The sequence below is a fragment of the Paroedura picta genome, chromosome 13 (genome assembly GCF_049243985.1).
Source record: "Paroedura picta isolate Pp20150507F chromosome 13, Ppicta_v3.0, whole genome shotgun sequence".
NCBI lineage: Eukaryota > Metazoa > Chordata > Lepidosauria > Squamata > Gekkonidae > Paroedura > Paroedura picta.
The window spans coordinates 4,605,339-4,631,098 of NC_135381.1; the positions used below are offsets into that span (position 1 = coordinate 4,605,339).

The 25,760-nt window shown below is 49.7% G+C and overlaps 2 protein-coding genes across 4 annotated transcripts in view; both read left to right on the plus strand.

Moving 5' to 3' along the window:
* The window catches only part of LOC143823215 (uncharacterized), a 575,613-nt gene that overhangs the window by 233,686 nt on the left and 316,167 nt on the right, over positions 1-25,760 (plus strand). The window lies entirely within an intron of this gene.
* TMEM132C (transmembrane protein 132C) overlaps positions 1-25,760 on the plus strand; it is a 156,367-nt gene that overhangs the window by 108,883 nt on the left and 21,724 nt on the right. For all 3 annotated transcript variants that reach the window (XM_077307995.1, XM_077307993.1, XM_077307994.1), the window contains exons 4-5: positions 2,118-2,304; positions 20,375-20,518. In XM_077307995.1, the coding sequence (XP_077164110.1) occupies positions 2,118-2,304; positions 20,375-20,518 (331 nt within the window). The remainder of the gene's footprint in view (positions 1-2,117; positions 2,305-20,374; positions 20,519-25,760) is intronic.

Consider the following 25,760-nt stretch of genomic DNA (forward strand, 5'->3'; position numbering starts at 1 on the left):
CTTCCCCACAAGGTCTTGGCTTGACCCTTGTATGTAAAACCTAGGAATAAAGTCCTCATCGTGTTGAGATACATCAGGCCTGCTAGGGGACCTCGGGCCAGTCACAGTTCTCTCGGAGCTCTCTCAGCCCCACCTGCTTCACGGGGCATCTGTTGTGAGGAGAGGAAGGGAAGGCGATTGTAAGGTGTTTTGAGATGCATGAGGCCTGCTGGGTGACTTTGGGCCAGTCACAGTTCTCTCAGGGCTCTCTCAGCCCCACCTACCTCACAGGGTGTTCATTGTGCAGGAGGGAGGATAGGTGATTGTAAGCCACTTGGAGACTCCTTCGGGTAGTAAAAAGCGGGGCACAAAACCCCCAGCTTTTCTTCTTCTCATCTCCATTTGATAATCACAACAACCCTGCAGGGTTGGTTCGGCTGAGAGTATGTGACAGTAGGCTTGCAAACTCTGGATTGTGAAGTGAAGGTGGACTCCGTGGGGTTATACCCCACTGTGGACGCTTCCCCCCTCAAATCCCATCCTCCCCACATCACCTCCCGCCCCAGCTTTTTAACTGGAGTTGCCACAGATCAAACCTGGAACCTCACGCTGGGCAGATGCTCAACCGCTGATCCACCATCTCTTCTCTCTTTGTTGCCGCTCCGGTATGCCAAAAGAAAATGTTTAATGAAGCACCATGCTTCCCCCCCTGCCCCCGCCTTCCCCTTTTGCAGCTGATATCACATTCAGCAAAACCTCTGGCATTTTGGATGACTTACTTTGAAGCTTCTTTGACCCCTCTCCGAATTACCAAAGTACTTTATTTTCATTTTATTTTCTTCTGTAGGTTTCAGCTCCCCAGCCATTCCAAACTCTGTGTACTAAGGGGCTGCTTTTTCACCTGAGAATTTGTAAAATGCGAGCCGCTATGTCGGATAAGGGGTTATATATAACTCTGAAGGTGTATTTCTTTTAAGCGGTTGCTTGCCTAGCTCTTGATCTATCTCAGTCGTCGTTAGGGGAAGAGGAGGAAGGAGAGGGGAATGGATGCCTTTGGAGGGCAATTTAAAGATGCCTGAAAAGGGTGGGAATTTGCAACGGCTGCATCTCTCGGAAGAGGAACAGCCGGGAGTAAATCTTCCCGGCTGTTCCGCCAAACCTGGAATCAGATGTCTGCCTTTCTAGGGTTGGGATAGAGAGCGGCCCATATTTCAGAGTAGGTGGGGGGAGATTCACATGCTGTGTTTTATAGCACCCTTAAAAATGCGCACCTGCACATATGTGATATTTTCCAGGAGATGGAATCAGGAACCTATTTTGACTGTTCCTCAGAGCTGGAAGAGGCAGGGTTTGTGAAACTCAAGGCTGCATTGTATCCCATTCACAGAAGGAGATTGAAACTGTTCTCTGGTTTCAGATTCCCCCAAAATAAAATCTCCCCTTCCCCCCATTTCTGGAACAGGAAAAAATTTGGGCTGATCCTGCGTTGAGCAGGGGGTTGGACTAGATGGCCTTTATGGCCCCTTCCAACTCTGTGATTCTGTGAAAATCATTTTGTTGTTGCTTCCCAGTTTCAATCATTTCTTTTAGTGTCCACATCTGTTCTAGGACAAGCCCTGAATGCCTATAATCTGTTCCCTAACTGTCCCCTAAAACCTGGATTTCCCAGAAAAGGATTTCATCAGCTGCATATGGTGTGCCAGCTCTCTCTTTTCTTAGTCTTGGCTGATTTCGATATGCTGATCTAACTCTCCTGTAACCGGACACTTGGACTACTGCCATGGATTCTACTTGGGGCTGCCCTTGAAGACAGCACCATATCTTTAGCTGATCCAGAATGCAGCTGGCCAGCCAGCTGCTCTAAAGGGGATGCCAGTTGCCAGTTTCTGAGTCCAATGCAAGGTGCTTTATGATGTTTAAATCCCTTAGTGACTCAGGTCCCCATATCTGAAGGACCGCCCCCTTCCTTACGTTCCTTTGCCACCTGTTGACTACTCCCACACTTAGATGCTTGAACCTTTTTCATTGTGGCTCCTGCTGTGTATGACGGGCTCCCTGAAGAGGTGGAGCATGCATCTCTTTCCACTCTATTTGATCTAATGCTTTCCCCCCCCCCTTCTCCCCTTTCTTTCTTCTAGAAACAATAACAACCTGTTCAGCGAGGTGGTGCAACTGAACTTTGAAATAGCCAGCTTCAGCAGCCTTTCGGGGACCCAGCCAATCACTTGGCAGGTGGAATATCCACGAAAGAGGACGACAGATACAGCCCTCTCTGAAATCTTTATTTGCCAAAAGGACCTTGTGGGAATTGTTCCTCTGGCAATGGTAAGAGAGTTGATGCTGCTCAGTTTTTGTTGATATTTGTCCACTTCAGGGTTCTTCTTGTAGGGAAATTGTAATCCGGAGTGGTGGTTGTTGACCATTTTTATTCTTGATTGTAAGCTCTGCACCTGAAATCATTATTTCATATTATTGGGAGCTTCACATTTTGTGATTCTTATGCCGTCAACCAGGTCTTATTGTAATATTATAATATGCATATGTGTGCATATATTATAATTGATATGACCATTGATGAAGACCCTTTAGGATCAAGGTGCATTTGGGCTATGCAGCACTGCAGGGGTAGTCAACCTGTGGTCCTCCAGATGTCCACGGACTACAGTTCCCATGAGCCTCTGGCAGCGTTTGCATTCCAATTTAAATACATTTCTCTTAACCTTTGGGTTCCTGACATGGAAATAGAAATGGCATAAAGCGTTTCTATAAAATCCTGTATCACTTAGGACATGCATATGTGATAGATGTGAATTTATGAAGTCAGCAGCAAAGGGAACTCAAGACCATTAACAAAAATAGAAATTGATAAAATAACAAAATGAAATATTTACCGAGACGAGTTCAATATCATCAGATCTTTGAAGCTTAGTTGGGTGAGCCTCCTTGAATAGGAGACCTCCATGAATGGCCACTGGATTAGCCCAGGCTAGCTCAATCTCGTTGCATCTTGGAAGCTAAGCAGAGTTGGCCTTGCTTACTACTTGGATGAGAAATCTCCAAGAAAGTCTCTGTCCAGAGGCAGGAAATGGCAAACCGCCTCTGTTTGTCTCTTGTTTTGAAAGCCCTAGAAGGTCATCGTAAATCCGCTGTGACTTGAGGCAAACAAAAAATGCAGAGGGCAGCCATGGCAAACCACCTCTGCTTGTGTTCTGTCTTGAAAGCCCTACAGGATTGCCCTAAATCAGCGGCATCCTGAAGGCACTTTCTGTGGCCCAGAAAAGCCAGTGGAGAAAGCCAATGAGAGAGATCAGCGTGAACGAACAGGTAAACATTTTTGCACACGGCACCTCTTTGTTGGCCGATCCCGCTGAAGAATCTGCTTTGAAAACCTGCAAGCATTTTGGGCTAGGGTCGTCATGAAAAGAAATAAACGGGGTTAGCTTTGGGCGACCCCGTGCTTAATCGTAAACTTGCAGTGGGATCCAGAGCGCTTGGCCAAATCCGTGAAGCTCGGCTTTAGCCCGGTAATGAGATGCCTCCTCAAAACACATTTTGAACGGCCCCCGGAGCGCGGTGCACAGGTTTTGCTGCCGTACCTAGCGCAAAGGCTTGGCACGGGCCGTCATGCGCCGCACTAATAGAACCCAGGTGGAGAATGTACCAGCGGTCGAAATTGGCTTTGTTAGCGGGAGCAGAACTAGATAAAGGGAACGTTCGCCGCTTTCTCTCCGCTTAGCTCGGCACTTCCAGCCGGGCTGCTTTTGAGTTCTTCTTCATTTGGACGCTCCTCTCCCGCTGAGCCAATCCCCTTGTTCCGAATCACAGGAAGAGAGTCAAAGGGAAAGCTTGATGCTGCCATCTGCTAAGGAGTTGAAACAGCTCAGTGTGTTTCAGGGAAGTTAAGTACTACCAATTGTGTGAGAGGGGGAAAGTAGGTCCCCCCTCCCTCCGTTTAGCATCAGGCATGCCTAATGGATGGATCTGTTCCAGATATGTACAGACCTATGAAGCAGCCTTCTACTGCGCCTCGCCATTGGCCTTTCTAGCATTGTTGACTCTGATTGGCTGCAACAACAATCAGGAGTCTTCCCCCCCCCCCAAGCTGTTTGAGTGGAGAGGCTAGAACAGCCTTTCCCCACCCTTTGAACATGGAGGTACTGCTGAAATCTTTCTCAGGCTTCGAGGGACCAGGAAGTGATGTCAACTGGCCAACCCTCCCTGCCATGCCCCCCTGGAAGTGAGAGGAGCCTTGAGCAGCGAAGGTTGAAATGGTCATGGCCCCTCCCCTTCCCATCCCCTCCAGGCCCACCATTGGCCACTTTGGGAAGTGGGCGGGTCCACCTGCCCCCATAAGGGTAAGGATTTTTAAAAGGGGTTTTAAAAAACCCTTTTCTTTTTCTCTAATCAGCTGCCATTTTTTTAAAACTGGCACAGTACCATGATGGATGGATGGATGGATGGATGGATGGATGGATGGATGGATGGATGGATGGATGGATGGATGGATGGATGGATGGATGGATGGATGGATGGATGGATTTCTAGCCTACCGCTCTCAGAGACTGGCTCACGACGGGTTACACAAAAGTCCATACAATACAATAAAACCGCCATAAAATCCCATTTAAAACCCCAATATCAACATACAATGACTTCCACAGATGGCAAAAACTATTGTCCCCTGAGAAAATACTGTACAAAGGCAGCATGAGGGCAACCGGATGTTCAGCGCTGAGATATTGGGGCGCCAACAGGAGAGGGGACCCATACCATCTGTTCTAGTACTGGCCCTGATCATAAACTTGGTGGAAGAGCTCTGTTTTACTGGCTCCGGAGCTCCGGAAAGCAGAAAGCTCTCTCTTGAGTGGCCTTTATGGTATTGTGTCGTGCCTCAGTGCTGTGTTTGGGAAATCCTGGGCTAGGAGATGAACCAGAAACCTTCTGCATTTGAAATGGGCTTAGCCAATCAGCCGCAGCTTCTTCCTCTGCCTGGGAGGAAATAAAGGGGCATTGGGAATTCTGTTGAGGTCAGTCAAAACTCGGTGATCACAAGGTTTGATAAGTGGAGATGGACTTTGCCTTCTGTCAACCAAATTTTCGATGACAATTTTAGTTCCTTAGGTTGGGATGAGATTGGAAGAGAGCTAGAGTCTTGAAGCGGCTTACAAATACCTTTCCCTTCTTCTCCCCACAAAGGCACGCTGGGAGGTAGGTGGGGTTGAGGGAGCTCTTAGAGAACAACTAGCCCAAAGTCACCCAAGGTCAGAAGTTGGGGATTCTGCCATGTATTCATGCATTCCATTTCTTGGGACCTTTTGCTTTGAAAAGAAAAAGAAGAAAAGTCCTTTAATATACACCCCCAAATGAGAGGTGACAACGAACAATCGAGCCAGCCGTAATTAATAGTTAAGCCGGCAACAGAAGGGAAGGGGCAGAACTGGAAAGGACAGTAGCCCTGAGAGACGTCGGTAGCATTTGGATGGCTGTGCTGGCCAGCCTGGTGTTGCAGTCAGATTTTTAAAAAAAGAAATGATGAAAAATCAAGATCTGGAAAAAACAGAATGGTGGATGGCAGAGAAAATGCCGGAACACAATGATCAATGCCATTGTCCGAAATTTCGGTTAAAACAGAGCAAATGAATGGTTGCAGTTGCAGTTGGAGACAATCTAGGCCAGGGATTCCCAACCAGGCCGCCATGGACACCTGGTGGTCCACGAAAGCTCTGAAGGGGTCCGTGGGAGCTCTGAAATGTCGTGGTATGAATGGGAAGTCTGGGATATCTTCTCAACTCCGGTTCTTCTTTCTGCCCTACATGAGGCACAGTGGGGGGGGGGAAGGGAAGTGTGGGGAGGGAGCGAAAGGCGGGCTAAAGATGTGGTAGTGATGTCACTTCCGGGGTGTGGGGGAGGGGCATAGCCAGCTTGACATCATTTCCGGGACAAGTCTGAAAAATTATTCCAGGGGCTCCTTCTTGGTCGAAAGACGTCTGGTCTAGACAGCTGATGGGTCATGCTAATATATATTCCACAATATGGTTGTTTGCAGAATGTCCTCCTTAAAACAGCCTCCCTCCACGCGGAGACATTACTGCATTTTGGGATCATCTCCGAAGGGTCCAGTTGGCCGCCTGAGATAGAAAGATGGCAACCTTATTGGCTGTAGGAACGGCCTGGTGTTCCCGCCGGCCATCTCTTGTGTTCCCCGCAAATGTCTCCTGCGTTGTTGGCTGCCACCTTCCACCCTCTGGTCCCCGGGAGAAATGCCCCTTTGCCCTCCCCCCCTCGACTGCTCTGGCAGGCGAAAGACAGCAGCTGCGAGCACATATGGTGGCTGAGGTTTTTGGCAGCTGGTGGACCGAGAGTGCCGCTCCGTCGGGGCATTTTCAAGCAAAAGCATCTGGGGCGGGATCGGGCTGGTGGGGTTGGAAGCTGGCTGGGTCTGAAACTTCTCCAATATCCTCTTGTACACAACGCAGCACCAGCTGCACGGCTGCCTGCGAGGTTCTGTTGACAGAGCTGGCTTGTCAAACGGGCTGTCTTTTCCAATATGAAGGCTTAAATATTATGTTGTTTTATGCCTCATTGTTGTCAAGCCGCTGCTTCTGAGAAGTTCCACCTAAATCCTTCTGGAGCGAGTTCAAGACCAGCTCCTGGTCCCAGAGATCAAGGAAACAACCAATTGTTGGAGTTACCATCAGCAATTGGAAAGAGAGCCGGGGGGGAAACTCTCATATCAGCTGCCTACAGGTCTGCTTGCCTGTGAGCTCATCACTGCCATTGGCTGAGCTGCTGTGATGTCACAGAATGTCCTTGGACATTCTGATGGCTGAGGAGTAGGGGGTCAGGTACACGGTGGTGAGAATTAGACCCATTAGGATGGACAAAGCTTGATATGGCAGAGGAAAGGGGAGAAAAAGGATTGATGTTTAAAGAGGGCTGGAATAATGTAGTAGCTAGAGTGTGATTCTAGGATCTTAGGGACCTGGGTTCAAATCACCCCTCCTAAAGCTCAAAGGATAACCTTGGACAGTCATTTGACAGCTAGTTTGGTGTAACAGTTAAGACCCGTGTCCTCTAATCTAGAGAACTGGATTTGCTTCCCCACTCCTCCACCTGAAGCCGGCTGGATGACCTTGGGCCAATCCCAGTTCTCTCAGAGCTCACTCAGCCTCATCTACCTCACAGGGTGTCTGTCGTGGGGAGAGGAAGGGAAGGCGATTGTAAGCCATTTTAAGACATATGAGGCCTGGAGTGTGACCTTGGGCCAGTCCCAGTTCTCTTTGTTGTGGGGAGACTTGGAAGGGAAGGGAATTGTAGGCTGTTTTGAGACTCATCTGGGTAGTACAAAGTGTGGTCCAAACCCCCCAGCTCTTCTTCTTCATTGTCTCTCAGCCTAGCCTTCCTCACTGGGCTGTTGTGAAGGTGAAATGAGAAACAGAGATTCGCATATGCCAGTCTGAGTTCTTTGTCGGAGAGGCAAGCTTTTAAAAATCTGGGTAATAGACAGATCACTATGTCGCAGACACTTGGACGTGATCCAGAAGCTATTCTGTGTATTAATCAGATTATTTTGGCATCAAGAACAGGGTTTTAATGTCCAGAAGATATCCTGGACATCAATCAAGTAGCCCTGTGAGGGCTGGTTATTTATAGAGCTGGCTTGGATTCTTGAATTTGGCACCACCCAGGGTACAAATGTCCAGTAACAGAGGCCAGGCCATAAAAACCACAGAGCGGAGAGGTGCCTGAGAGAAGACATTGCTCAGAAGAACGGGAGGCTGGGTGAGTGGATGAGGGCGGGGGGGGGCGCCAAGAGAGCCACTCCCCCATCAGAAAGGCAATGGGAGAAAAAGCCCTCGAGTTACAGCCAATTTACGGAAAATATCTGACAAGATTGGCCCAGCTCAGGGCAATCAGAAAGGTCGTCTCCTACAAAGAGTCAGAAAGAGCCTGCAGATTACAGGTTCACCTTGGGCTCAGAGTACTCCAGAGAATGTTCCCCAAAGCTGAAATCCATGAGACCCACCCGAACCTTCAGATCGGTTCCAGAGCTGATTTGGACCGACCCGTAGGGGTGGAGGGAAAGAGACGCACCTCCCTGTCGAAGACCCGTCCGGTAGTTGGCCCCCTTGCGAGCGGAAACCCAACTCGACCCTCCTCTTCTTGTTGCTCCTACCCCCCCTCCCCACCGCCCCCTCCTCGCCACCCGCCAGCCCTTCCTGGAACCGAGCTGCCAAACGGCAAACTCCATCTCCCCGATGACACACGCAACAAACGTCCTCTGCAATGAGAATTTGTCAGCGATAATGAATGGTAAACCAGGAAGCCGAGCAAGGCAAACATGTGTCGGATGACAGAGCACAGGTGCCGTGCGTGCTGGGGCGTGGGCGTGTGGGCCTGGGTATTCATCTGCATCCATGCGCAGACGCATGGAGGGCATCTCGATCTATTTCAGGGCGCTTGGAAAAGCCTCGGTGATATATCACCCCGCCCTTACCCCTCCGTTATGATGAAGCATTTTCCTTGTTAGCCAGTTGGGGGGTGTGCGTGCTTTTTCGCTGTTGTTGTCGTGTCTCTTTTGGGCAGTCCTCAAACCCCCTCCAGAACTCATTAATTACAGCTTGGCAGAATCCAGAAGAGGTTTCTTGCGTGGCCCGGTGCCGTTCCCGGGACCGTCACCGACAAATGTCGAAGGCATTTGAAAACGAATCAAAACAAATCAAATTTTTTCAGATGTCTGGCCCTTCTTGAAAAAGAACAAACGGTATAACAACGTGGGTACAGGCCAGGATGGGTCTTGTGACGGCCTGGATCCCGGCAGTCCTTACCGAAAATATCGACAAGGAAGGCAGTCAGATTTGGGGAAGGGGACTCATAGAATAGAATCATAGAATCATAGAGTTGGAAGAGACCTCCTGGGTCATCTAGTCCAACCCCCTGCACTATGCAGGGGAGAAGAGGGGAGAGTGAAAAAATGCCCGGCTTCGTACAGCTAGACTAGCCAATCAGTGCTGGACTCTATTTCAAACTGAATTGCATTCCTCCGTCCGAGCACAGGCATGCCCTGCCCCTGTGGTTGCCAACCTCTAGGTGAATCCTGGAGCTCTCCTGTGTTAAGATAATACTTTAATCAGGCTGAAGAGCTTATATATTTAAATAATAAATACATACATTTTTGGTGTCGGGTTGCCAATCCCCAAGTGATCCCCTGGTTGGAGCCTCCCTCTCCCCCCCCCCCACATTTCAGGGCAATCAGGAAGAGGAAAGTCTATGGTTAAAAAAATTGGCCTCACCCTAGAGTTCCTTCCCCCCCCTTGTTAATCTTGGCATTTCGGGGGGGGGGGGGCATCACGCTCAAATATTCTTCCTGCTCCCAGGGAGTGCGGTAGAAGAGGTCTTGGGGGGGAGGGGGAGGGAGCATTGCTGTGAAATTGGCTGTTTGGGGGGATTCCCCCCCCCCACTTTCTGAAACCCCCCAATAGCAGGGGGGGCAATGCCAAAGAGAGGGTTCTCCCGGCCTGTGCAGGCGCCTGGGATCCCTCGGGCCACCAGCTGCAGCGTGCTGCGCATAGGGAAGGGCTGTCGCGCCGTGGTTGTCAGCGGCTGCGAACGGCCCGCTGGAGAGGATGGAGAATGGCGGCAAATGAAATGGAAAGGCGGGCGGAGGGCGCATTTGTTTTCATCTGGGTGCTCCAAGGCGCGGCGGCTCTCCCTTTCCCCCCGCCGGCTTGATCAACGCTGATTGTCCGACGGCAGGGCTTGTTCTCTCCCCAAACAATAATAAATGCACTCACAGTGCGATTTATTACTCTTGTAAGCCTTCCGAAATCCTCCATTAGCAAAAAAAACCCCCCGACTACATGGCAGTTTGTAATAGCTGACATCCATTGAATGCGGAAGCGTCGCCCTTGTAGCGCCTGGATAAGTGGGCTCCTGGAGGAGGGGGCTGGCCCAGGGATGGGCGGCTTGTGGGAGGAAAGCCACAGGGCCTGTCTCAGGGCGGAACACACCTTGTTGGGGATGTCAGTCCTCAGGGGAGGCCGGGGGATCCCTGGGAATTGCAGCTCCTCTGCAGACTACAGAGGTCAGTCAGTTCCCCTGGAGGAAATGGCCACTTTGGAGGGTGGACTCCGTAGCATTGTACTCCACTGAGGTCCCTCCCTGCCCCAGATCCCACCCATTTGTGGCTCCACCCCCAAAGTCTCCAGGCCTTTCCCAACCCAGAGCTGGAAGCCCAAATCTTCATTTTAGGCAACCCTGTGTTGGTCCTCCTTTGCCTGCTTTTGATGCAGGGTTGCCAGCCTCCAGCTGGGACCTGGGGATCCCCAGATGATAAAGACGAGCTCCCCTGGAGAAATCCCTGGAGGCCTCCCATCCATATACAAGGCAGGGACGTTCAGAGGTGGTTCACCAATGCCTGCCTCTGCATCATGACCTCTAGTGTTCCTTAGAGGAACTGCCACCCAAATCCTTGGAGGTCTCCTGTCCAAATACGAGGCAGGGATGTTGGGAGATGGTTGGCCACTGCCTGCACCTGTGTCGTGACCCCTGGTGTTCCTTGGAGGAACTTGGAGGAACTCCGACCTGAATCCTTGGAGGTCTACCTATCCAGGGCTATCCAGGTCAGAGCTCTGTGGTACTATTGTGCAAAAAAAGAGTCATGAGTTATGCACAACGGTAGAAGGTCCAGAGCCCCAGAGGTGGCTGATTAACGCCAGCCTGACTGGGCAGACATTCCTCTAGGACAGAGGTAGTCAACCTGTGGTCCTCCAGATGTCCATGGACTGCAATTCCCATGAGCCCCTGCCAGCGTTTGCTGGCAGGGGCTCATAGGAATTGCAGTCCATGGACATCTGGAGGACCACAGGTTGACTACCCCTGCTCTAGGGGAGTCCACCAGCCATTAGTGAGAAATCTCTGTGATTTCTGCAAAGGGTGTTTTGGTTTGTTTTTTCTTAAAAGGACTCTGCAGTCCAAATCGCTGCAAGTTACCCATCTGGGAACCGGCTTCTGGAGTGAAATCCATAAAGTTTGCCATCTCTCCCCCCTCCCAAAGCCACCCCCCCCCCGTCTCCCTCCTCCTGGCCCTGTCTGTTGACATTTTTATGACGTCTTGGCCGCCGCTGTTCCCTCCTCGGCACGATCGAGTATCTGCATTATTACACGTGCTTATCAAAAATTAAAGACGGGCCTCCGAAACGAGGCGAGAGCCGGTGGAAATGTCTCCCCACAGAGCTTTGAAATGGGCTAAATTAAACCTGTTGGCAGGAAGATGGGGGAGGGGAGCGCTTCCCCGGCTCCCACTTGATGGGTTTTCAGGCAGCGCCGCCGTTGAAGCGGGACGGCGAAAATGCGGCTTGCAAACATGGAACGGAGCGCTTGTGAGCCATACTGCGGCCACCACGTGATGAAGAATTGAAGACCCGGAGAATCCTCCGGACGAGGGATGCCTCTCGTTACAAGGGGAACAGGGGCCGTTAATAAGCCCCCTCCGGTTAATTGGTGCCAATAAAACAAGCCCGCAACCTCACCACACAGCAATGGGAGTAACAAATGTGCTCTGCAACTTCTCCTTATCCTAAAATATTTATTTAACAGCGGCTGCGGCCTGTGAGCCTTCGAGAGCACAGTTTTTGTGCGGAAAACTTAAATGAAGGATTCTGGGTTTCGGCCAAGCGCGAGTTATCTTGGACGTCTTTCTGATACTTGGAGGGAGTGTGGGAGCTACAGTGAGTTCCCCGATGCGGAAAGTACACGGGTATTGCCTGAAGGGCACGCTAGGCTCTTTTTGTACGAGTGCCGTCTTTTGTACATGTTTTCTTAATGCCGTCACATCCAATTTATGCAACCTGATGGATTAAGGACCTCCAAAAGGTCCTTGCTTGGATCGTGCTTGGATCTTGCAAGTCCATGGCTCTCTTGATGGAGCAATCCCATGGGTATCCTGACAGAGTCAATCCCCTGGGCGTTTTCTGGCAGGGGCTCATGGGAATTGTAGTCCATGGACATCTGGAGGACCACAGGTTGACTACCCCTGGTGTATTCTCTTGGAAATCCCCACACCTGGTGATCTGCCGCCGTGGTTCACAACTAACGCTTCTGGTAACACCTGCATTGAAGCACCCTGGATTCTGCGCATCATCTTGTCCTGGGCTGATTGGTACTCTGTCCCCCTCGGCAGCATGGATGCTTGTGGATAAAATATTCATTTATTTATTTGTGGGGGTTCCTTTCCTTTGTTTTCACTCGGTGGCTCTCCATTGGTCACCACGATTGCACCAGCCCCTCTGAGGAAATGAATAAGTTATCGCAGCCATAGGACTGAGTACATAACCGTGCATTTTTAATCTGGGGATTAAAAAGAGATGAGATGCCAAGCACACAGAAGGAATTCTCCTTCGAGCTGCACCACCTTTGGTCAGCGTTTCAAGAGGGCAACCGCTGGACTGACAGCTCGGCGACTTCAAAGTGTGTATCAAAGCAGTGGCAACGGTTGGTTTGCTTTTGGATAATCCTGTGCCTGCCTATACAAGATTCTGAAGACAGGTGGGGTTCTCACCTGGTGCTGGATGCTGTGATTTGCCCTTGGCTTGTTCAGGTTGGCATTACATGCTATTGGCTCAACAAGTGATTTTTTTTTATCAGGGCATTTCTGGCGTTCAGATTGAAATTGCACCAATTTATTTATCGTATGAGATGGGATATGTCATGTAGCTCAGAGACTGTAGGCTTGCCTGGCAGCCAGCCAAGAGATGTTGGGAGGTGGTTGGCCATTGCCTGCCTCCTCATCATAACTCTTAGCGGTCCTCGGAGGACCTACCATCCAAATGCTTTCTAGGGTTGGCCCTGCTTAGCTTCCAAGACCTGATGAGATGGGGATTGCGTGGACGATCCAGATCAGGGAGGAAACTATACCTGTGGAAGAAGGAAAGGATGATGGTGAGGAACACCAGTTCTGGATGGGTTGGGATTTCCCATGCCACGCATGCTTGAAATACTTAGAGGACCTCTTGGTTGTTGTTCCATTAGAAAAACTTATGGCACTTGGCTGCCATAAGGCAGCAACTGCAGGCAGCCAGGGACTTGAAGCCAGTCTCTCCCTCTCTCTCCTCAAACATGATGTAGTGGTTAAGAGCATGGGGCAGAGGTTGAATGCCAGGGTGGTGTGGTGGTTAAAGAACAGTGGCCGCTAATCTGGAGAACTGGGTTTGATTCCCTGCCCCTCCACATGCTGCTGGCTTGGTAACCTTGGGCCAGCAACAGTTCTCTTCTTGGAGTCATAGAATTATATAGGTGGAAGGAACCTCCAAGGTCATCTAGTCCAACCCCTTGCACAATGCAGGAAATTCACTACTACCTGCCCTCCACAGGGAACCCAATTTCATGCCCAAGTGATCCCTCACCACCAAAAATCTCCAGAATCCAGCCTGGCCTGGAGGAAATTCACCTACCACCCCACAGTGGCGATCAGCAATTCCTTGGGTTTGCAAGGAAGGGCCACAAGAGACAAAAACTGGCCCGTCCCTTTTCACCCAGAGCAAGCAGAGACCTTTGGAATAAGACTCATCCCCATCCACCACCACCCTGCAGTGAACAATAACTAATTCTATTTACCATTGCAGCTCTTCCAAGCTCAGAGATCTCCAATAAGATGGGGGGAGGGGTAGATGCACGCCAGAGAGGAGATATCACTGGATCACTGGATATGTATCACTGAGGAAGGCAGTGAGTGGCAGAGAGGACAAAAAGCAACTTTGCACATTTTGCATCTTTGCTTTTAATTCCCTCCCCCCCCCCCCAAAAAAAAAAAAGCCAAAGGAGAAGCAGCCGAGCGTGAAAATATGCCACCGATTCCATTCCCTGTCCTGGTCCATTTGCATTTCTCATTACCTCCAGATCCGGATTATCTAACAAGATCATCTTGTCAATTTTGCTGTAGATGCAGCAGCCCCCACCCTCCACATTCACACACACCAGGGGTGGCGTAAAGTGCCACCGAGTCGCAGCCAGTTTTTGGAGACCTTATAGGGTTTTCAAGGCAAGAGGCGTTCGGAGGTGGGGGGCCACCTGGCAGGATGGGCACGGCACCAGGGGGCTCCAGTCTGAAGGCAGCTTTACAGTCCAAGGCTGGGGCAGGCAGCAAACGGGAGCATGGTCACAGCAGGAAGAGGGTCACGGCATGGTCCAGTGACAATCCAGCAGGCAAAGGTCAGGGTTTGAGACCACACTGGACAGTCACCGTGCTATAGCCCCCACACTGACCTGCTGTTGCAAACTACTTATACAGGACATGGCAGTCCCCAAATCCTGGTCCTTGAATTACTTTCAGTAACTTGGCCCCTGCCTTCAGCCCTCATCCTGCCAAGATCTCCCTTCTTCACAGAATCACAGAATCATAGAGTTAGAAGAGGCCATACAGGCCATCTAGTCCAACCCCCCTTCCAGTTCCCCGTGATAGTGACCCTGCAGACAAGCACGACTACATCGTCTGTCTTTAAATTCTTTTCTTTGCTGCCAGCTCCTTTGCTCGGGGTGCATGCTTCCCAAGCTGGGTACTTGTTTTTCTGGCAGTGCTGGTGGCTCTATATCAGGAGAAGAACCTTCTGGAGACTCTTTCTCCAGAGGCTGTGTTATGGGCTGTTTGCTGGTGATGTTTGGATGGATGGGGCCAAATTCCTTATCCCTCCAGGAGTATGGAGCCAAATTCCTTATCCCTCCAGGAGTTCTTCTATGTCATGGGCTGATTCGTGACAGGTGGGCTGCCGTGGGCTGCCTCTGCATAGAAACCCTAAGCTCTCTTTCGGGTCTCCCATTTAAACAGCGACCAGGGCCGACCCTGCTTAGCTTCTGAGATCTGGCGAGATCAGGCAAGCCTGAGCCATCCAGGTCAAGGAACAGATGCATTCCAGTTAAACATGGCACAGAGGTTTCCAAACGGGGACCCCTCCACCCTGCTCCACAAACGCACTTCCTTTCTTCTCTCCGAGAAAGGCATCTGTCAAGCGCCGGGCGCAAAAACATAATATAAATGCTAATCTTGTTATTAAGTATCAATTTTATGGTGCCCACAACCCCCATGCCCCGTTGCTTAATTTAATTTAATTTTTGATCCACCCAAGTATCCTTCCGCATTGTGATCCATTTCAGCCCAGATATGCTGTTTGGATTTCCTTCCGATGGGCGTTGCGTGGCTTTCTTTTGGGAGGAAAAAATAAGAAGAACCCCACTTACGATGGCTGACATAATTGAATTTCGGCGATGCAGCCTACGTGCGCCCGTACTTCAAAGGAGCTGTCGGCCTCGGGTGCAATTTTGGCTGTGAACGGGGTGGCTTCACTTCAAAGCCCCCTCCACCCCCCCCAAAGAGCCATCAGAGATTCAAAAGATCCTAAGGACTGGGGGGACATCCCAAGATGCTTCTCACCTTCCCCGCGGTCATCGAGATGTCATTTCATTGGGTCCATCAAGAAATCTTAACTGATTGGTGTTTATAAGAAGGGGGGCTGTACAAACACGTCTGATTTAACAGGTTCTATCGAAAGGAGATGCTAATGATGTTTCTAAGTGGGGATGTAAAACTGAGATGTTATAATTAATTGGAGGGAGAATCCAAGGAAGCTCCGAAGAAGAAGAAGAAGATGATGATGATGATGATGATTCTGTACCCCTTCAAATCGGGATGCAAGCGGGAATCTCTCCTTACAAAGTCACAGGTGATACAAGCCCACCTATCCCTGCTCATAGAAGGCTAGCATGCCCAGGGAAAGAGGTCAATTCTAGCCTGACATGCTCTGGATGTACAAAAGAGGGGCTTTTCTTCATGGGTCAAAGGCCTCAATCTTTGAACTTTGCTCCCCGCCTTCTAAATTCCAGGCGTACCTGAGTTTCGGAACACTTCCAAAAATGCACAAAGGAAACTCTCTGCAGAGAATGTCCTTGTCACGATTTTTTCCCCTGAAGTTGAAATACCCACCAGAATCTTCTGCTAATTTAGAACAAATCACGCTGTTAGACTTTGAGGAATGTTAGCACTTTCATGCCTCTAGCCTGGGAGCGGCAGGCTCTTGTAAAAACTTCACCCTGTGCCTTTGACTTTGGGTTCAGGCTCTGAAATGAAGCACATGCGACCTACTCTCTCTCGTCGTCTCTAGGTCAGGAAAAGTTTCCGCTGTTAAGTTTCTGCGAATCAACCCAGGGGGAAAAAATAATAAAACTTGCAGCCCTGTGCTTTTCCTAAGGAGAGAGTTGACAAAGAGACAACTGATGGACAGAGAGCTGATGGGCAGTAGGTTCACGATGGCCAAAAGGAAAGACTACTTTATACGGCAAATGATTCAAATGTGGAATTTGGTGTCTGACGATGTTGTGATGGCCACCCTTTGCTCAAAGCAGGATCAGCCTCAAGCATCCAGGAGAAGGATCTGCCCAGCCACTGCTTGAAGACCACCAGTGAGGGGGAGCTCCACACCTCCTTAGACAGCCCCTTCCACTGCTGAACTGCTCTAACTGTGAAATTTTTTTCCTGATGTCTAGACGGTATCGTTTTACATGTAGTTTAAATCCATAACTGTGAGTCTACCCTCCAAAACAAGCCATTTCCTCCAACGGAACGGATCCCTGTCACCTGGGGGGTGATCTGCAAAACCGGGGATCCCTAGGTCCTACATGGAGACTGACATCTTCAGTGAGCTAGCATAGCAAGCTTGGGGACCTCCCCCAATTTCAAATTCTTCCCTTCCTGTCTTGTGATTGGCTTGTTTCTGAGAACAGTTGGTATTTCTCCCTCTCTCCCAGCTAGACTGGACTGAGAGGGTCTGCCTGTCTGTCTCTGCTCTTTCCTACAGTTAGTTCTATAAACTGATTATATTCTTAAGCAGCCTGTGCTCGGCTTCCCTGCATATTTAGACTCTTCCAATGCAGACTTCCTCTCCCAGTGGAGCTCAGGGGAGGACTGGCCGTCCCCTACTAACCACAGTCATCTCAGAGGGAGATCGTGCCCCCCCCCCGGATTTACATTCCTTTGAAATGAATACCAGTGAAGATGACCAGCCTTGAAGTTTTGGGTGCTGTTTTATGCAGAAATCAGGGCCGGGGAGAAGATTTAAAATTTCAACAAACCATTTGCAAAACAAACCATGCCTTTGATTTCCTCCCTCAACAACCCTGCCTGGCAAAAGCAATTAATCAAAATAAATCCAATCGCATGTAGGTTCCTGTAATGAAACCATTAGCCAAGGGCACAGGATGAAAATATCTTAATTACTGATATGAGACGAGGGGAGTAAAGAGTCAGTCTCTCTCTCTCTCTCTCTCTCTCTCTCTCTCTCTCTCTCTCTCTCTCTCTCTCTCTCTCTCTCTCTCTCTCTCTCATGCATTAGTTGGATAGAAAAGCACTGGAGAAATGTTCCAAGTTAAAACAGAAATTTTGTCTCAATGCTTCCCTCCTTGAAACTGCTATCAGGCTGGTTATTATGCTGAGCCATCCCCAAGCATCATGAGATGCCAGTAAAATTGTCCTGTGGTCAGTGTTCTTGAGCTCCATATACATATGGAAACGCTGTTGGGACGGACTTATAACAACCCCAGCAAGGGGCTTTACAGGCCAGGGATGGTTTCCCATCCAAGACTTATAGCAACCCCAGCAAGGGGCTTCCAAGGCCAGGGAGAAGCAGAGGTGGTTGGCCAGGGCCTTCCTCTGCAGAGCCTTCCTTGGTGGTTCCCCATCCAACCGTGCTTACAGCAACCCCAGATTTTCAAGGCAAATGAGAAGCAGAAGTCATTGGTCTTCCTCTGCAGAGTCTTCTTTGCTGGTCTCCCATTCAATTACTGGCGTCAGGCCAATTAGGCAGATGTAGAAGGACTGCCCCATGAATTTGTGTCTGAGCGGGATTCGAAATTGCGTCCAGATCCGGTTTGCTGCTAGAACATGCTTTTTTTCAGCATAGCCTTCCTGGGGCCATGACCGATGGCCCCATGCCTCAATGGCCCTGCTGTTTCTTCTGCTCTTCACAAACGGTAGATGAAAGTGGAAGCCTGACGTCTAAAGAGGAAGGGACTGATCTTCAAGCACGACTTTGAAAGGATTGGAAATGAAACAGCCGAAACAGCTGGATTTTCCTTTGTAGCTCTGTGGACCCCCATCCCACCCCCCCCCAAACAAAACCCATTGTGTTTGATCTCCCTTAGAGACTTTGCAGAACGTTCCGGCCATTTTTAAAAGTTGGATGTTGAAAGGGATTTCCGGAGAGCCTTGAAGTTCTTGCAAAAGGGAAGGGAAGGAAAATTGACTGGGGGAAGGAACGCAGCGACGATAACCCTTGAAAAACCAATCTGCGCATCTTTGAAATCAAAGCTCTGCTGGTCGGACGCGGGGTGCTCGCCTCCAGTCGACAGTTCTGGACTTCCCTTGCTGACCCTCCTGGTGCCGTTTGCACGGCGAGGGTCTTGTAAGGCTGGCGGCAAGTCTTGTCACTTAGTCAATCCGTCACTGCTGCCCCGGGGAGATGAATGGGGGGCTGTCGGCTCCCTGATGAATGTGCTGGGGCTTGTCAGTTGCCAAACCAAGCCTCCCCCCCCCCTTACCTGCCTTTTGACAAATGTGCAACTCAGTTGGAGTAGAGGAAGTGAGGAAGGAGGTGTGGGTGACAGAATCCTGTGCTGGGTGGAGCATCAAGAAACCAGCAGAGAGCTGCATGCTGCTGGGGCCAAATGTGCCCAGTTAAATATCTGCAGCCATTTTGCATGGCTCCTCAATTCATAGAATAGAACCATAGAGTTGGAAGGGGCCATACAGGCCATCTAGTCCAACCCCCTGCTCAACGCAGGATCAGCCCAAATTCAGCTACATTGCTTACACAAGCATTGGCAGGTCTAATTTAGAATGGAATTATGGACTGTTAAAGAGGAGGAGCTTGAAGCCGAGATTTGTAGGATCCGTTTCAGAATCTGATTCACGCGGCACCGGAAGAGACCAAGCGGGCCATCCAGTCCAGCCTCCGATCTTCTCAGGAACTTAAACAGTCAGATCCTCCTGACCCGTGCACCTCCAATCTCCTCCTCAAAACTTCCAGTGGAGGAGGTTGCCAGTGCTGGCAGGGCCTCATGGGGATTGTAGTCCATGGATGTCTGGAGAGCCACAGTTTGGACACCCCTGGTGTATGTTAACTGCCTGCTTGGGTACGCCTTTGGGGTGAAAAGTGGAGTCAACTTGGTCACGCAAGAAGAATACGTGCATCAGAGCTGTGCCAGCCGTGCCCTCTGAATGCGGATATCTTGGCAGGGGGAGGGGGGGCAGATAAATATGCCAGTTGCAGAGAGAGTTCACTGTTGCAATCGTGTTGATTTACTGATTTGATCTGCATCCTACGTCTTCACCAGAGCTCCTGGAGCATCTCAGAACATATATAAGATCCATTTTTTTTAAATATATAAACATTTCATTAAAAAAAGTAATCTGTAAAATCAATGGGCCCTTAAAGACTGATGGGAGCGGGGATTAGGAGGGAAAAAGAATATTAATATACCGAACTTGAAAGAAACAAGTATGTTCGGTGGCCGTGCAAACTGGTTGCTTCCAAATGGATGGTTGTCAGCCTGAGTTTTCAGCAGTGGGGGAGTTCTGAGAGGACCCTGTTGGGTCAGACCAGTGAAGGTCCACCTAGTCCAGCCTCCTGTCTCACACAGTGGCCAACCAGTTCCTCCTGAGGGCCAACAACAGGACACAGAGGGCGAGGCCTTCATAAGAACATCAGAAGAGCCCTGCTGGGTCAGACCAGTGGTCCATCCAGTCCAGGCTCCTGTCTCACACAGCAACAACTAGTTCCTCTGGTGGGCCACCAACAGGGCAGAGAGGCTGAGACTTTCCTTCCCCTGATGTGCCTCCTGGCTCTAAGATTCAGAGTGGTAGTACCTTTGAACTATCTCTCTGGATAGAGAACTACCTACTTGGATGGAGTCACTGAAGCAGTCGGTGCAAACTTAAATGGACTCCGGGGAATGGTAGAGGACAGGAAGGCCTGGAAGATCATTGTCCATGGGGTCGCAGTGGGCCGGACACGACTTTGCACCTAACAACAACAACACCCTTAAACATTGAGGTTGCCCTCCGTTACCATGGCTAATAGCCATTATCCTCTATGAGTCTATATGACCCCTTTTAAAGCTGTTTATTAATGGAGCCATCACTGTATCGTCTGACAACAAAATCTACATTTAAAACTCTGTATGTGTGTAAAGTAGTATTTCCTTAACCTACTGCCCATCAACCTCCTTGGCTGCCCTCCAGTTCTGGTATTTTAGGAGAGGAAGCTCTGGCATAGGGTTATACATCATCTGGGCTTTCCTAAAATGCTATCATCAGCGCTCTTGTTTCCCTTTTGTCTTGATCACTTTATAGGATACGGAGATCCTAAATACGGCAATCCTCACGGGGAAGACTGTGGCTGTTCCTGTCAAGGTGGTCTCCATCGAAGAGAACAGTGCTGTGACGGACATTTCTGAATCTGTAGAATGCAAGTCTTCATCTGAGGAGGTTGTCAAAGTAAGTCTCGTGGTCACCCGCTGAATTGGGCCAGGTTCATAGAATCATCGAGTTGGAAGGGGCCGCCAGGGTCATCTAGTCCAACCCCCTGCTGAATGCAGGAAATTCACAACTACCTATTATTGATCAGTGAGCCAATGAGCCCTTGCTAGGAACTAAGAATCCCCATGGGTTGAGTACCTTTGGGCCTCTTCCACCCCATGGTGCCCTGGGTATCTATTTCCTTTTCTTGTCCTTAAATGCTCAACTCTCATGGCCCTTTCTTATGTGCTGATCCCCACTCTGGGGTCAGGAGGAAATTTTCCTCCAGGTCAGATTGGCCCCGGGATCCTTGGGGATTTCTGCCTTTCTCTGAGCATGGAGCAGTGGTCACTGGGGGACTGGTGTGGGGAGGTAATTATGAATTCCCTGGATTGTGGACTAGATGACCTTTGAGGTATCTTCCATCTCTACCTACCTACCTACCTAACTATATATCTGTCAGTCAGTCAGTCAGTCAGTCTGTCTTTCTGTCTGTCTGTCTGTCTGTCTTCCTTCCTTCCTTCCTTCCTTCCTTCCTCCCTTGCTCCCTTCCTTCCTTCCTTCCTTCCTTCCTTCCTTCCTTCCTTCCTTCCTTCCTTCCTTCCTTCCTTCCTTCCCCTCATTCCCTCACTCCCTCTCTTTCTTTCTTTCTTTCTTTCTTTCTTTCTTTCTTTCTTTCTTTCTTTCTTTCTTTCTTTCTTTCTTTCTTTCTTTCTTTCTTCAGTGAGAAATATGGAACCAACTATGGTACTTAATTTATTAATGCACATATGCATGCCTCTAAATGCATATGTGTGTATATTGTGGTATGGAAAGACCGCATGTGTTCAGCTGTATCAGACCGCCCACCCCACCCCCGCTCTCCCTCCCTATATCGATCCGTTGTTCTCGTCCAAGACGGGGCAGCTGGATTCTGTAGGCATGCATTTACAACTTACTCTTTGTGTTAACATCGATTTTATGGGTATATTTATGCGTTGTGTGGTGTTGCCTTTCCCAAATGAGCCACACGGGGGCTTTTGTCCCTGGGAGTGGAAAAACAGACTTTAGAATACAAAAACAACCCAACAACGCAACAAATGGTTAAATGCATTTCGAAAACCAGCCCCAAACAGACTTGCATGGTGCACAAAAATGACCACGGGCTTCAGAACAAAGCCACGTCGCAAAAATATAAAACGGGATTATTATTTATTTTTAAGAATGATTCAGCGCAAGAGCGCTGTGGTCTGACCCCTACAAGTCCACATGGATGGTTCCAGGTGGACGGAGGTTCTACAGCAAGGGCCACCACTCAAAAGCTCCTGCCATTCCTTTTTCCTCATCAGAGGCGTTTGGAGCAGAACCTCCTGCGTTGATCTGAGTGGTCAGGCTGGCTCATACGGGAGGGCAAAACACAAGACTTCTTTCCCTCCAGCACGTGATCCATGTTGGAAACAGACCCTGGCCAACTGGGGCCCAAATGGATGTGTATGGAACCCACTGGAAATCAAGTCCTGCCTTTTGCTTCAAAGAAAACAGTTCCCATTAACTTCCATGTCATGCTGCCTGAGGAAGGGGTGAGCTCCCCCCCACTGGCAGTCTTCAAGCAGCAGATCCTTCTCCTGGATGCTTGAGGCTGATCCTGCCTTGAGCAGGGGGTTGGACTAGATGGCCTCTGTGGGCCCTTACAGCTATGATTCCATGCATGCCCTGATGTCTCCAAGAGACTCTCGAGAAGCTGTTGCCGATGTGCAAAGCATGCTGGGAAACTGGCAGGCTGCTGGATCCCATGCATCCCCCTCTGGAGAGCTGGGAAATTCCTCTTCTTTCGCCAGATGATTTCCAGAGCCGACTCGGAGGCTGACAGAAGTGAGATTCTTTGGCCTGCTGCTGCTTTCCCCCCAAACAGCATCTCTGACCCAGCTCGCTGCTGACCACCGATATAAAGTCTTGAGTCAATAAATAAGTCTGCAGCCCTTCCACCGGCAATGAACGGGACCTGAGTTCAGTGTGTAAGTTATGTTCTCCCTTGCTCTGCCAACAGCTCTGCTCTTTGCAGAGGGCTCTGCTGTCGACAGCCCCATCGTTCCTTCACTTCTAGATTTACGTCCGTCTTCAGGAGCTGTAAAAACGTCCTGCCTCCAAATCATGTGTCTAACCTTTTCGGAGTGGACCCAAAAATGTATTTACACTGGCACTAAAGCATTGAGTCACAGGCTGGGTCCTGCTTGCTGAGCTAGGACTTTCCGATATGATCTATCAACTTCTATTTATAACCCTTGTCCTCCTCTTTGACAGCGGGCATCTGTTCATATGGCTGGAAAACCAGGGCAGATACAGCTGCTTTGATGGGCCGTTCTGGACCTTCAGCACATGGTTTGGAGAACCCCAGGGTTCCTCAGAAGCCTGTCATAATGCAAAGACTGGTGGTGAAAAGTACCCTGGCTCTAGAATCATAGAATCATAGAGTTGGAAAGTACCTCCTGGGTCATCTTGACCAACCTCCTGCACTGTGCAGGACACTCACAACCCTCTCGCTCATCCACTGTAACCTGCCACGCCTTGAACCTTCACAGAATCAGCCTCTCCGTCAGATGGCTCTCCAGCCTCTGTTTAAACATTTCCAAAGATGGAGAACCTACCACCTCCTGAGGAAGCTTGTTCCACTGAGAAATTTACCTTTTACATTGTTCTTGAGGCTTTGGTGACAGGGGCGGTGAACTGGCCGACAGATGGCTCTCCCTTGATGGTCTCCCAGCCACGTATTAATCAGACCCAACACCACTTGGCTTCCAAGATCTAACTTGATCAGTTGAGCTTGGACCATCTCGGTCAACCCAACTGCAGCTCAGTTCTTACAGTCTATGAATTAATACCCGTTGAGGAGCTGTCCATTCCTCAAGTGCTGAATCTGTATTAAGGGCACTTCTGAACGAATTTGTATTAAGGGCGCTTCCAATGATAGAGACGTCGCCACCCTTCGAGGCAGCCCATTGCATCTACGAACAGCCGTCTCTGTCAGAAAATGCTTTCTAATCTTTAAGTGGAACCTCCTTTCCTGTGATTAGAACCCATTTGAATCCATTTCATTTGTCCTTTATCCCGACATTTTACAGTCAGCTGTTGTCATTACGAATACCCAGCTGGCAGGAGAAAGTACTGGGCACCTGCTCAGAGGTGCTCTTCCAGGATTGATCCCAGGCAGAATATGGACACACAACAGCATTCAGGAATGCTCTGGTTCAGCCTCACTTGGAGTCCTGTGTTCAGTTTTGGGCACCCCAGTTGAAGAGGGAAGTAGACAAACTGGAGCGTGTCCAGAGGAGGGCAACAAAGATGGGGAGGAGTTTGGAGACCAAGACGTAGGAGGAAAGGTTGGGGGAGCTTGGTCTGTTTAGCCTGGAGAGGAGACGACTGAGAGGGGATCTCATAGCCACTTCAAGTGTTTAAAAGGGTGCCAAGTAGAGGATGGAGCAGTTGTTCTCTCTTGTCCTGGAGGGACGGACCAGAACCAGTGGGATGAAATTAATGCAAAAGAAATTCCGTCTAAACCTCCGGAAGAAGTTCCTGACAATTAGAGCGCTTCCTCAGTGGAACAGGCTTCCTCGGGAGGTGCTGGGTTCTCCATCTTTGGAGGTTTTTAAACAGAGGCTGGAGAGCCATCTGATGGAGAGGCTGATTCTGTGAAGGTTCAAGGGGGTGGCAGGTGACAGGGGATGAGCGATAGGGTTGGGAGTGTACTGCTTAGTGCAGAGGGTTGGACTCGATGACCCAGGAGGTCCCTTCTATATGATTTTATGATTAAATCAAATCATGTGCTTAAGATGTTAAAAACTAAAGTCCACTTAGGGGGGGGGGGTCTCCTAGTTCTCTGCCACCCCCCAATCTGACAGAGTCCTTCCAATCACAGTAAATGCGCAGTGCTGGGGAAAGGCTACGGGGAGTTCTCACACCAGAACAAATTGCCCTGCCCTGAAAGAGAGACTCCATCGGCAGTGAAATGCGTGCTGCTTATTTTTGTGTCTGTTCAAATTAGAGCAAATGAAGGTGTTCCCTACCGTATAACTGGGAAGCGTCTTTCTTTGACAAGAAGAAAGCTGACAGTGGAGGATTTCTTATGTAGATCAGCAAGGGAGGGCTCTGTTATAAGTTCGAGGAAGTTTGGTTTTTCCTGCAGAGTCAGCCCAAAATAAAAACAGCTTTGGGGAAAGCCTGAAGCCTCTTCTGCAGTGAAATACTTTGCAAAACAGACAGGCCGTTTGGGTCAACTTAGGGGGGCCATGCAACCTCTTGTGATTTGGGTGGGGGGTGACCAGGTTCATTTTAACCTATAAACCAGGGGTAGTCAACCTGTGGTCCTCCAGATACCCATGGACTACAATTCCTGCCAGCAAATGCTGGCAGGGGCTCATGGGAATTGTGGTCCATGGACATCTGGAGGATCACAGGTTGACTACCCCTGCTATAAACCTTTCCCTCAGTTCCCAGGTGTTCTAAAGGTAGTCAGCATCTAGGCTTTGATTTCACTGCTGGGAGGTCAGTTTTGGGGTGCCCCACTCCATGGCACTCTCAGGACTCAGCCTGAGGTCTTCCACCCTGGAAATGCTGGGGATTGAACCTGGGACCTTCTGCATGCCAAGCCGAGGCTCTCCCTCTGAGCCACGGCTCCTCCAGGGACTCAAATGGAGATCTTTCACACCACCTATTCCCTGGTCCTTTTTCACGGGAGATGCCAGGGATTGAACCTGGGACCTTCTGCTCTGCCTGCTCTTTTCTGGAATGCAAACAAAACAAGGCTGCACAGTACAGATAGTCAAAACTCAATACAGATGACAAAAAGTGTCTATGGAAGGAGCTGCTTAATCCTGAATTATATTTAAAATGATCTCCAAAACTTGACTGAAGGATATCTTCTGAAAGCCTGAAGTGCTACAGAGCTTAAAAAGCTAAAATCTTCTGAAAACGTCTTGGCGTAGTGGTTAAGAGGGGTGGCCCCTAATCTGGAGAGCTGACTTTGATTTCCCACTCCTCACCATGCAGCCAGCAGGGTAACCTTGGGCTAATTACAGTCCTGTTAAAGCTGTTCTCATAGCAGTTCTGCCAGAGCTCTCTCAGCCTCACCTCCTTCACAGGGTGTCTGTTGTGGGGAGAGGCAGTGAAGGCAATCGGAAGCCGCCTTGAGACTCCTTTGGGCAGCAAAAAACGGGGCGTAAAAACCAGCTCTTCCTCTTCTTCTTTT